At 34.7% G+C, this 13,977-nt stretch overlaps 1 protein-coding gene across 1 annotated transcript in view; it reads left to right on the top strand.

Annotated features, from left to right (window-relative positions):
• Positions 1–763: 763 nt before the first annotated feature.
• LOC578715 (egl nine homolog 1) overlaps positions 764–13,977 on the top strand; it is a 29,263-nt gene continuing 16,049 nt past the window's right edge. The window contains exons 1-3 of the mRNA XM_778870.5: positions 764–2,188; positions 9,583–9,702; positions 12,749–12,885. Of these exons, the coding sequence (XP_783963.3) occupies positions 1,085–2,188; positions 9,583–9,702; positions 12,749–12,885 (1,361 nt within the window). The 5' untranslated portion in view covers positions 764–1,084. The remainder of the gene's footprint in view (positions 2,189–9,582; positions 9,703–12,748; positions 12,886–13,977) is intronic.

The raw sequence follows: 13,977 nt of genomic DNA, 5'->3' as shown, positions 1-13,977 counted from the left end.
GAAGGTACACTTAAAAAAAAAAAATAGGGGCACTTGTCAAAGTAAAAAGTGCACTTTTCTTATGTAAAAGGGGGCATTTTGGGGTACTTGAAAAAGTGGGGGCACTGTGCCCCCCCCCCCCCCGAGCGCCGCCTCTGTATATGGCAATGAAAGTATGCTGTGCACCGCTGATGATGCTTGGCTCGTGAGTTACGTTCGAGCAGTCTGTATGCCTAATCCTGATTGGACAATACAGTACCACCTGCACGGCAAAACTGTCCCTGAAATATGATTGGTTAAAAGTTTCTTACGTAAGTGGCCAATGAGTTCAGTCCGATTATCAATAAAACTTTCCGTACATCCGAAGCTAACGACACGTTTGTAACGTGTGCATTAGCAGTATACAATTATGCTGGCTTTCCAAAGAAAATGGAGGGCTGAAAATGATAAATATGAAATATTATTTAACATGAAAATCAACCCCGTTAACGCCCCGTAGAAAGACCCAAAATTCAAATAGTGAAATTCAAGGACATGTAATCTGATTCATGGCATAGATCTAAGCCTAATTAATATTTGTGAGTAGACTACCGGGTAGGCCTATACCGAAAAAGTAGCAGCCATGCTGGCTTGAGAAATAATACTCAATGATATTTAGATAAAATACCATGTGATCGCAAATAATTCCAAACATCTCGGTCAAAGGCTATTTCATTTATGTAATAAATATAATTTTCATCACATGCACACGATCATATCATTCATTCGTAGTAAAAGTTTGCGGTGTGCGATGTGGAAACCGTCTGAGCGCATGCTGGCGCTGGGCTCGTCGCCCCATGATCTCGGGGAGTGAGTGCAGTGACGTGCGTGTACGTGTAGATCGACTTGTGTATACAGATCATGTGTACGTGCAGTTCGCTCCAGCTGAATCATAACAACAATCTCTTACTATAGTACCGAACCGGTACTACAACAACGTTAGTTATTTTCTCGTTTCATTTCTCTTCCGCGACGTAGTGATGCAGTAGCTCAAAATCATCTTACGGTGAACTGTGTGACAATCGAATACAAACTTGACGAGCAAAACTGATTCAAAGACACAGATATGGACATTCATGGCGTACGTGACAAAAGTGGGTTTGGGAAAGAGGCAGTTGAGGCGAAGCCGGAGACTCCATCGAGTCTTGTATCCTCTGAAGCCGTGTGTGCCTATGAACTATGTTCAGTGATGAGTAAATTGTCGTGTTCTCGATGCAAAGATGTACGTTATTGTTCCAAAGAACACCTGGAGAATGACTTACATAGCCATAAAAAGGTATGTCGAACTGCTGTAGGAGAGCCATCATCAAAAGCCAGTAACCAAAGTACCATGAGGGCAAGTTTACCAAGTCTTCGAATTCGCAAACGTTCAACAGGTGACAGTAACCCAAGCCTACGTTATTACGAGAGCTCCTCCTCGTCATCCATTTCATCAATGTCGTCCTCGTCTCTCTCGTCTGGGTCCATGTCAAGGGATCTGCAGAGCTTAGGGTTTATGTCCAATGACTCTCTGAACAGTTTATCCGATGTCAACGATAGTCAGTTCGAACAAGAGAATGAGCAGTCGACGGGACCTTTTCGACGCACCACATCGAGTGGACGTGGGCTCAAACCCTTGTCAGAACTTGGAGAAACACCAGACACAGATGAGAACAACACCGAAGAAGGCTACATGAGAAATGTCCCTTCTGTTTCATTTATTCTTGGTGCGCCTCAGAACACAGGTAGTAGTGACTCTAATGTAATCACATCGCCAACCCCTTTTTCTGTGGGTGTTGCCCCTCAGTGGAAAATCCCTCCAAATACAGACAATGGTGACCAAAGCAATGTCCCTGTCAATGTAAACTTGTCCCCACTGGTCAAGTATATAGTTAAAAACATGATGGACAAAGGCATTTGTGTGGTGGATAAGTTTCTTAATGACTCCGTCGGAGACGAGATCTTGAGAGAAGTGAAGTCTCTTCATCATGGAGGTGACTTGACAGACGGACAGCTTGTGTACAGTCAAGAACATACCTCCAGTCAAGAGATCCGAGGGGATAAGATTGCATGGAGAGATGGAACGGAGAAAGGATGCTCAAGCATTGGACATCTCATCTCAAAGATGGATGCAATAATCATGCAATGTCAAGGGCAGCTTGGTAACCTGGTTATCAATGGACGGACAAAGGTAAGGATAGGCGAAGATGAACCATTGATATGGGAACTAGCTCATTGTTTTTATGGTGAGAGGGAAATGTTATAGATCTGTGAAACTGCCTTTTCTGTGCATGCATGAAACTCTGTGATTCAGAAAGAGTAATAATCAACTTTTAAGAAGTAGATATTAGGCCCATCTACAGAGCGCAACACCACTTTGAAAAAAAGAAAAACAAATTGTTGGGACTGCCATTTACATTTCCGGTACTAGAAAAAATGTTTGGAGAGTTGGATTTACACTCGAAAATCAGTGAAATTTATTTTAAAAACCACACTCCAGAGGTAGATTTTTCCATTTCATTTTTCGTAGTGTTTGCAGGTAGTTGCATAGCAGTTAGTAACTTTTGAGGAAACACCAAATGTGAGAAAAATTGACAATTATTGCTTGCAGTGTAAATACTATTGCAAACACAAGCTGAAAATATTTGTTTTTTCTTATTAAAATCTTACTAAAATGATAATAAGGATAATAATAATGATAATGATAATAATGAAAATAATAATGATATTAATTAAAATAATAATGATATTAATTAAAATAATAATGATAATTAAAATAATAATGATAAACAATTTTTTTTTACTATTTCTTATAATAATGATAATGATGATAATGATAATAGTGTGTGTGTCAATTTTGCATAGAGGGCAGCAAAATATTTTGTAGTCATATGCCCCATTTTAAAAATAACCCTTTAAAATAGATCTCTTTTAAAATATATTATAGTTGGACTTGGAGAGATTTTCTCCCGCTTTGTAATCAATATGAATTTAATTTAATTGAGAATAAAAGAAATGCAATGTTTTACAAATGTAAAATACAATATATAAAAAACATTCATAGCAATTGACATCAAAATTAATGAACAGAACGTTTATTAATAAATTGATTTAAATTATATTTAACTTTGAAATTCTTATTTGAGCTCCCTTAAATCATTTTATATCGAAAGAAGATAAAGAAAAGTAAAGAAGAACATGATGATGTTGTAGAGTAAAGGAAGAAAAGAATAGAGGAGAGGAAGAAGAGGAAGAGAGGAAAAAGTAGAAGAGGAGGAGGAGGAGGAGAAGAAGAAGAAGAAGAAGAAGAAGAAGAGGAAGAGGAAGAGGAAGAGGAAGAGGAAGAGGGGGAGGAGGAGGAGGAGGAGGAGGAGGAGGAGGAGGAGGAGGAGGAGGAGGAAAATGGGAATAGGCAGAGGAGATAGAGGGTAGTGTGAATAGAGACAGTATCTATCAATATCCACCCATTACACATTTACAAAGTTACAAACTACAAATGAAAGAGGCAGAATTAGGTAGAAAACAAATACTAATGTGACAAATTGCACAAATCAAAAATACGTATTTAGCTAAACTAAGTGAAGGCTATAATGGTTTATCCAGACTAAAAAAGGGGAATTATTTAAGTTATAATGGTTTGAAATTGGAGGAAGATGAGAAGAATGTTTAAAAAGTTGGAGCAGGAGAAGAAGGAAGAGGGAAAAGAGGATTGTTACAAAATAAATGAGAAGGAAAGAGAAGGGCAAGATGAAGAAGGATTTCTAACTTGGATATAGAAGATGTAGTGTTTCCAAAGATACCAAAATTAGACCCAAATATAGATATAAAAGAGGCATGGATATCAAATATAATCTATATAAAAACTTGATATCGTTACATAGTGTTTATCAGTAATTGAAACCAATGCAAGTGAAACCATGGACACAAAGTCAAAGGAGGCTAACAGTTGTGTGGTTTTACAATGAATATATTACCAAGGCTTGAGTTTTTATGAGAGAAAAATACACGTTGTACCAAAGTCAAATCATATATATTCAATTGTTTAACTTATTTTCGCAATTGACAAAAAGGAAGTATGAAGATAAATTGTATCTAGTTGTAATCGTATAAGCAGCAAATATTAGAATAGCAGTAACATTTTCTTTGCAATTTTTGTTTGTCTGTATTTTTCAATTATTTTTTCGCACCTTAGCTGGTTTGATAATGATACATATATTCCTTTGATTTAAGGGAACTTGGGCCGTCCCAAAGTGCATTAATATAATTAATCAAGAACCCTTCCTAATAACAGTTTCAGAGGAGTAGAGAATCGGAGGACGTTTCCAAACACAGTTGGGAAAACTTACCAGTATTCTTTCCAGATAAATGGAAAATTATGAGATCTTTTAGAGGTGGCAGAAGAATTAGGTACTTTATTTGATGCAATTATTACTTTCAAAATAAGACTTTCAGTATTGAGGCTCTGCTTATTTTTGCTTATACTCGGATAATATTCCCTTCAATGTAGTGTCACAGTTGAAATGATTATCAGTTGTTGCTCTTACAGCATGTTCATGGTGATGACAATTTTTAATGTAGTTTTGTTCTGGCAATTTTTCTATTATTTGTGATGACAAACCCACTGTGCAAAAGAGGAGAGAACACCCAAGCTCATGGGCATGCCTTCAGTTTTAGGCTATAGGTATAGATGCATTGAATATCACAACATCTGGACCATGCTGTTAATGAATGTTATGGGGGTGACTACACTTTCTCCTTCATGTAGAAAATCTGAACGCTTGACCTTTATACAGACCATACTAATTGGTTTACTACATGTATCTGTATCTCTATAGTCTGGTAGGATGCACAGGTTCCTGGAACCACATTAAATTATTAGTCATAATGCAGTAGGATTAATTTATGTTATGTTGACCATCTGAAAGCCTACTAAATCTTTGTTGAGAAGCATCTGAGAATTAGTATGTTGAGAAGTACCTCTGATAACTGCAACTCAAAATACATCATAATGATTGCCTGAAATAAATTAATCCGAGTTAGTATTTGACATCTGATCATGGCGAAAATTCATAATTTTACTGTATACATAATCCAAACAAAATTTATAATGATTTGCAAGAATATATTCATCTTACACATTGTAGTATTATAATGAGCACCCACAAAAAGATGGCCCAAGAAGTTATAGATACATACATGTAAGACAACACAACATTTCTGTCAGGCTGATATATTTTATATGAGAAGATCAAAATATTGTTAGCTCTTTCGGTGTCAGTATGAAATTTGAGTCCCCAAACCCATCTCCTGCCCAAACTCTTCATTTCTAAAGCTATTATTATTGATGTTCAAATTATGTTTGTTTCATTACTTGAAGTTATTCCCCTCAATCATGATATATGGCTATTTCTATTTTAAAGCTTAATTCTGATTTTGGCTTATGATTAAAAAATATCAAGAAAGTTGATGAAAACAAATGCAAGGTAACAATTTTCATGTCAAAAAATTAAAATTAAAGTAGAAATTTGCAAGAATTTTTTTATTTTTCCTTCTATTCCAAAATTCACTCATGTAGGGGAAAAATGCCTTTTGAAATAGTAAACTATAATATTTTACTTTACGGTTTGTTCTCTCTTTAAATATGTTCAACCTATTTTAGTATTTTATTGAACACTTTTTCTTGGAAGTCTCTCATACAATTAATTACTACCGATACTTTCATATCCTCTTCATTTTGATTTTACTATTTATCCTGAACTCTTCTCTCTCTCCACAATATCCTGTTCTTCCTCTTGTTTCTTTCCAACCTTCCTTAGAAGTAGTCTCCTTCATGTTGTGCACTAACATGTGAAACATTATATAAGAAACCTCTTAGTGGATATGCACTCAAGTATTTTGTGCTGATATTTGTAATGATGGTTTAAAAGTAATGATGCTCTGTATTCATTTTCTTCATATTTTCTTTTGGTAATTTTAAACTGTGTTTTCACATAATCAATGATTATCATGGATTCCAATATGGCCTACAGCTTGTTTTTTTCAGAAGGTTATAATAAACAAACCTTTAAGTTAATAATGAGCTTTGGAATTTATGCAATATATGTTCATATTTCATTTTCATATAATGGAAGTCCACGGTAATGTTAGAGTCTGTTTTTATATAAAATGATAGAAAATTATATGTGAAATTTAGATGAAAATCTGAGAAATGATTTTGTATAGTTATAGTTGATTACAAATTGGTAACTCTGTGATATACCTTGCCAGCATCTCTCCAATTCGTTTTTAATAACCTGAGACAATTGAAGAAAAATGAAGGTAAGGAAAGGATGAAAGATCGATAAAGAGGTCTTACAAAGAAAGAGAAAAGAAGATGAATATTGGAGAGGAATAGACAAATTGACAAAAGCAACGTGTGTTCACTTTATGAGATGAATGTCTATAGTAGAGCTTTGGGAGGAGGGTGAAAGTCCAGGCACAGCAGGCATGCATGCTTCAGCCTGCACGTACTCCATTGGGTCATTACAAAAATGTAAACAAAACCTGTTTATACAGTCACAGTGCCCTATCATAGTATTTCATCATCTGTCATTACTTCTTCAGACTACATGTTAGATGTTTGGCTCACATTACACTTGATGATCAATTACAACTATTTCCATTTCCTTTTTTAAATCCACCAAGTTTGGTATCATAGTTGTATTCTTTGACAATTTGATGATAAGGAGCAATAAGAATACAGCCCAGTACAAGTTCAATCAAAGGGGTGTTTCACAAAGAACCTGAGTGGAACTTAACTCTAAGTTGGACTTACACATTATAGAGAGCCATTTGTAGCCTTAAAATAAAATATATTCAAAAGCAAAAATTTAAGTATTTTAGACTTCTAAACTCCACATCAAGAACATGAAATCTCCTCGATGATAGAAAATATGAATGATTTGAATCAACATTTTATGCCTTTTAAAATAACTTTTATAAAATAGTTTCAAAGATTCTAATGGATTTCCATAATTTTGAAGTTCAACAAAGATCCTATTAGATAACTAATAGGATATTTGTGAAACGCCCCCTGGAATGCTTGTATTTTCAAGATATCACATCTTTGATGAATAGGTGTTTAGGATTTATTTGTCACAGATGATTATAGATGATATTGTATCTTAAGTCATGGTTCTAAACTAACTTTTGTCGTGAGGATCACAAAGAAATTATTGAGGTCTGTCTATACCTGGCCCCTGTTTATATTTTTATGTTTTAAGTGTGAAGCCTGGAAAATTACAATTCATGAATAAGCTTAGATTACATTGATGAATATAATGAATTTCAAAGTTAAACCCCAACAAAGTAAGATAATACTTTGTCATTTCCTTTTCCTGCAAGGCATGAATTGTAAACTCTGTTATGTTCCTTGATTTACAGAGATGCCACAATGATGTGGGAGAGGGAAGTGCCTTCTGCCTTAGCGAATCCAAAATGGAATGAAATAAAACATCAGAGCAATGGAAAACCTCCAAAGCGGTTTTCTTCACAAATGCCACATTATCGTGGTTTCAGCCCCAAAGAAAGAAAAATCAATGACAAAACAATGTACCAAATCTTTGTGGTTGCTTTGAATTAAATACAGCCAACCGTGACTAAGGGATAAAGGAAGAAAAAGATTTGTCCAACTATTGAAACCCCATTTATATTTTCCTCCTTGAAATTCAAAAGACATTTGAAGAAAATAAATGAATTTGGTCAACTAAGTTAGATGTAAGAGACACCTGTTTAGGAAAGTCCAAGCTATCCCATATTACCAGTGGACAAAATATCTGAATCTAATCATTGTATATGTTGGTAGCTGTACTGGAGCTTAGTTAAGACCTAGTATGATTAAGTGAAGTGACATTTTGATGTCAATTTATGTTCAGAACACAATATTTGGTAAAATTTTGGACACCTAAATGATTAAATACCATGGACTTGCTCCTTTCTAGCCTCTCGCTTTATATCAGCTAAAATCAAAGAAATCTTATGATTTTAATTTTTTTCGGAGGGGGGGGGGGGGTTGTCGTTAACAAAACTCTTCATGGGCTTTAAATGTTTCTACCACCGGCTTCTCGCTGTATTGTAAACAAAGTTATATTTAGATCATAGATGGGTGTTGATGTTTATAGTAGAACATGAGAATGCTGAGAGTGAATGTGGTAGGTATGTCATTAGTTGGTTCACCTCATGTGACCCGTCTTCCTTCCAGTCTTATAGTTATACCACTTTTTTGCACGTACCACCCCTACATGATCCAAAAATAGCAACCGGGATATCAGGTTGGACTATCGTTTACTCTCATTCACATCCTACCTTGCCAAAAATGTTCATGAGAAAAAAATCTAAGGAAGACTTGTGTTCTTAGGGGAAAGAGAGCTAAGCCTGATGACAGCCCTGGTGTATTTACTGTTATATTTTGGGCTTTCGAGTCTTGAGGGGTCCTGTTTTTAGCATGGAAGCATATCCCATCCCATACGTGACTGTTTGACTTGGTTTGAGTTGAGCCTCTGAGTAAAGCCTTTGAGGTACGACCAGCTGGGAGTATAGTGTTTGGGGTCAATGTACACCCAAGCCACTGTTGTATACACTCTTTTCTGCACGTAGTCTAATGCTAATGAGATGCAAATGATCTTGGTCTGTTTGGGGTGTCACGGTGTCCGATGTAGGAATATCAAATCTCAAAATAAGACCCTGATATCAACAAATCATTGTGGTTTGTTTTGGGACAGTACAACGCAGACCTAAAAGAGATGAGATCATAGTGTTACTACATCTACTTGTATGCAGTATATTGGGAAGAAAAGAAGACACAATTCAATTCAGTTTCTTGATAACATAATATATTGGAGACTGCAAAGTACTCTCTTATAGAAAGAAAACAAGGAAATCATTTTATTGCTTCACTCCACTTACATTAGGCTTGTTCAGTGCTGTCATTATAACACACTGCTAAATATTACTATGACATGTTTCACTTTTACTGATTAAGTACTTGTATAAGGAAAACTGCATTTCACTGTGTTTTGTTTTGGATAATAGTGAAGTAATCCTAGCCTTTTCCATTTAATCCAATTCAATTCAGTTTCATAAAATCACATGAATATAGACATAAAGAATTGTGATTTTATGAAGTTGGCACCCGATATACCCATGCAATGACTTATAGACTGATAACAGAAATGGTAATAAAACAGAACAGAATCAAGTTTTGTTTGTGATGTACTAGATCAATACAAATGGACAGTAAAGCCTACATTAAAGACAACCTTGATAGAAAGACCATCTGCTTCTGAAGACTGCATTTCTTGTCTCCTAGCTTGTCTCATTACATATCTGCCTATTATTTCTTTTGATGAAGAAAGTTTTTTTTAGAAAGTTGATGAACATACACCCTGTAGATGCATGCCAGTTGTAAGATTTAAAGTTTTGAATTGTGACAAGGGGCTTTTTCTTTCCGAAATTCCTGTAAATTCTCTATTTTCTACCTTGGCAACGCTAGAATTTCATCTCTTTCTTAAATTTCTCCTCATGATTTTCTCTTGTTTATATCTGCAGGCTATGGTGGCATGTTACCCTGGCAACAATACCAAATATGTGAAGCACATTGACAATCCTAACGCAGACGGACGTTGTATTACTTGTATATACTACCTCAATAAAGACTGGGATACAAAGGTATGAGTAGAAACCAAATCTTTATTATTATTATGCTTCGTAAAGAGCGCATCATAGTATGATGATCATCCTGAGCTAGAAGGGCTTAACTCAAATCAATTTTTATAATCAATGCCCTCCCTATTGGCTTTCATGAGATGAAATGTAGTTGTTGTTTTTTACTCTCCTTTTATATACCTCTGCTTCTAAAAATGGTGCCATGAAGAGGCATATTGTATTAGGGTAGTTTTCCTGTCTGGCCTGTTACTATTTTATATTATGGGGGATATTACTTGGTTTATATTTCATTACACTAAACTTATTACAATATTTATAGGCCTTTTCAATGTTTTATCAAGAGTGGTTCATAGGAGCAATATAATTATAGAAATTGAATATTAGAAGAAAGAATGCAGTAGTTACATGTATATTTCAGAGATGTTAAAGTTTCAACAAATTATAATTTTTTTGTCAGTTATTTGAATTGCTGTTGATAGATATGTAGTACAGTCAAACCTGCTTTAGTGACCACCTGTCTACAAAGACCAAATTTTTTGTTTCCCTTGAAAACGGTTTCTCATTGAAACATGTAGAAAAGGAACCTGTACATAAAGACCACCTGCCTGTAAAGACCACTTTTCTTGTCTCCCTTGGGTGGCCTTTATAGACAGGTTTCACTGTACTTTGATTAAGTGGAGAATTACCTCACCAGTTTTAAATATTTGGTAAGATAACCATGATGATAAAGGTGGTAAAGACCTTACAAGATTGCAGAATAAGAATGATAATCTTTCAATTTACTATCACATTCAAAAGTTTGAATACTGTTGCACAAGAACAGGGTCGGATGTTATTTTGGCAGTTCAATATGTGATATGTATAATGTGAAAATCACATACTCTCACAAACATATCAGTAACTTTTTATCACAGTCAACAAGGAATACCTCACTGATAAATATTGTGAATAAATGCCATTAGCCAGATAAGATTGTATGATTTGCATTCATATCCATTGTAAATAGTATGCTGGTAGATATGAAGTTATGTACCTTCTACTATATTATCTACTTCTTTATGTATGTGTATGTTTACTTAAAACTGTCTTTTTTGTGGTGTTATGGATGGTGTACGTGCAGTTTCAGTAAGTCATGTGACTCATACAGTATACTCTCTTCCTCAGGATCTCTTGCCAACACTGAATTGTGAAGTTGGTCTTTCATAAAAGTAGGTCATCACCTTCAGGCTATTTCAGTGCATGCCGCAAAAGATTTTATTAACATACCATGCATCTTCCTCTTCCTGTGGTTGATGTCTGCAATCTTCTATTCTTAGAAGCTTTTAAACGTTTGCAATTTAATTTGTTATCATCATTATTGTAATTGACTGATTATAAAATGATTTTTTTTCTACATCATGATCTGCTATGAATTGCCATAATAATGGCATAATAGTTTTATTAGTTTGATTCTATTTGGCAAGTGTTCAAAGAAAAGGAGTTGGTTTGAAGACAGAGCAGTAATTTCTTTAAGAACAAACTTTCTTTTTCTGCAAGTATTTGTTTACTTCTATCTTGAAGCCCATATAAAACCATTGTCATGATTTCATTTGATGTTAATCATTTTTTTATGACAAATCAAGCACATAATAAAATGTATGTAAGCAACTAATGTAGACCTCTAGATGTCAACACATTGTGGATTACGTACGGTTGTAAAGCTTTAGGAAGATCATTACTACATGTCGTATGAAACAAATTACAGGGTTTTTTATTCATGAGGTAGGCGATACTACGTGACAGAAGACATGTACGTTGGTGATGAACAAATATTCTGTCATTTATTAACCATGAAGAAGTTGCACTTCAACTTTAAGATTGAAGTCCTTCATGTCATTAATGTAACATATTGAATTCCTCTCTCTTTCTGTGGAATGGTGATTAGGTTTATTTGAATCAATGATTACTCAAGTGCTTAATGTATTTGGTACACTTTTAACGGTTAGGATTTTTTAAAGGGGGCTTTTAAAACATTTCATGTATTTCATATTTTCCTTGTCTTTCTATATGTATTCATCTTTGCTGAAAAGAAGTATTTTTATGCTGATATGAGTTTACCATGATTAAATAAATACAATTCCTTTAGTTTTTTAATATTTTACTGTTGTTGTTTTTTAATATTTTACTGTTCTAGTTTTTTTCTTCTTTTCTGTTTGTTCTTGTTTCACAATTTGTTTCAATTCTTACCCTTCCTCTGTACAATGTTTTCTATTTTTTATACTTTTCCTGGACTTCTTTCTTTGGGACATCCCACTTAAAGTTTTTTTTACACTTGCATTGCTACAAAGCTGTATATCAAAATCAAGATTTCATAAGATATGTTTTAATGAAAGTTCATTATCAATACTGATGTTGATGAATTTTTATATAGATGATTTTGATATAATTTCAAGAAAGAAAACAAGATTTTTCAAAAAGTAAAAGTTTACAAAATTAATATTAGTATTTAATTAGTACAGCTCCTCTCTGCTTTCACCCAATATTATCAAACCTGTTACAAGGGTTGGCTAGCCCTTTTTAGAACATTTTTGGTAAAAATCTTTAAAAAGAATGAATCATTACTAACCAATATCTATGGTTTTATTTTTATATTTTATTATGCATTCTATGTCTAATTTCCTAGAATCAAGGTTAAAAATGGGGGTATTGCTAGATAATTTTGATAGGGATGAGGTAGTCAAACCGAATTTGCCAACAAGTGAGCTGAACAGTTTCCAACAAGCAAAAAAAAAGGGATCATCAGATTTTCAATTTACCAGCAGATATGAAAACCAGTCATCAGACTTACAGATTTTACATCAGCCTATATAGAGGGAAAAAAGAAAAAAAAAAGGGAAAAAAAAAAATTGCCAACGAAATATTTTTATTACCGGTAGTGGAAATGTCATACCCCCTCTAGTGATTCCCCTGGTCATGCACTCCTGAAAATTATGGTCTATTATGTCTTCATCATTCAATATGAATACTTTATTAACTGTGATGTATTTTTGATATCTTAATCCCTGTATAGAAGCATGGAGGACGTCTTCAGATCTATCCTGCCAATCAGAACATCGTAGCGAACATAGATCCAATCTTCAACAGACTGATCTTCTTCTGGTCCGATAAACGCAATCCTCATGAAGTGCTTCCAGCTAGAGCCACAAGGTGATTTTACATCTCATTAGGCGCGTCTTCATCATCTAGAGATTGCAAAATAGCCCACTATTTCTGATTTGGGAAATAATCCCGAAGTTACAAATCGGGTCTTCATCAGCTCGAGATTCGACCTCGAAACTTGAAACTCGACCTGGAGAAATTAGCTCGAGATATTTTGCTCAGCGTTAGCGCATAGTGCGAATCTTCAGTCTGGTGAAGACGCACAGGACTAATAGCTGGATAATTTGCCAAATAGTGGGATATTTTGCAAACTATCCCAAGATATCTTGGGATGACAATCCCGACCAAATATCCCGCTAATTGCTACTTCGGTCTGACGCAAATTAGCTGGATCGTTCGCGATCGGGATAGTTCCAATAGCTGGATATTTGGCAATCTCGAGATAGTGAAGACAGGCCTATTCTACAAGACTGTTTCTCTAACCCCGTTTCTCTAACCCCGTTTTCTAACCCTACTGTTGTCACATTCTCACATCAGTGATGGTACAATCTAACATGATCTCTTTTAATCAGAGCAAGGTCTATTTATGGCTTTGAAAACTTGGAACACAATAAATAGGCCTTTTTTCTAATTTTGTCCAGGCCTTGACCTGAACATGGGTGGATCTCCAAGTTTAAACTCCAGACCTCCATAAATTAAAAAAGGGGAAGCCCAAGCATATGGACTTTGTAGAAAATTAATTTCTCTTACAAGCCAACATTGTAGTTTTTTAATTTTTTATTCATATTTTACAGTTATTTTACCCAGTAAGTATTTCTTTAAAACTAAACACTTTTGTATTTACCGGTAAGAATATTTTGCAAGTGGTTCAGATTCCTATTTCCTCCACTGAATTTGTGCACTTTGCAAAAATATTTACCACGAAAAGATCAGTCATTCGTGGAAGTTACATGTCTCAAATTGTAGCGTTTTACTCTGTCTATACATTGTGTATATGAACTGCGCTTACAACTAGGCAACAACATGAAATAGTATCAGGTCTTTAGATAATTCAATTAGTTGTATGTAATGAGCAACAGCTGGTACAACATTCAATATGTTTGTAAGAGTATTGTTTTGCTCTTCAGTACATAAATATAT

Source organism: Strongylocentrotus purpuratus, unplaced genomic scaffold (assembly GCF_000002235.5).
Source record: "Strongylocentrotus purpuratus isolate Spur 01 unplaced genomic scaffold, Spur_5.0 spur5_scaffold_5, whole genome shotgun sequence".
In the NCBI taxonomy this organism is placed as follows: domain Eukaryota; kingdom Metazoa; phylum Echinodermata; class Echinoidea; order Camarodonta; family Strongylocentrotidae; genus Strongylocentrotus; species Strongylocentrotus purpuratus.
This window is presented reverse-complemented; position numbering and strand designations above follow the sequence as displayed.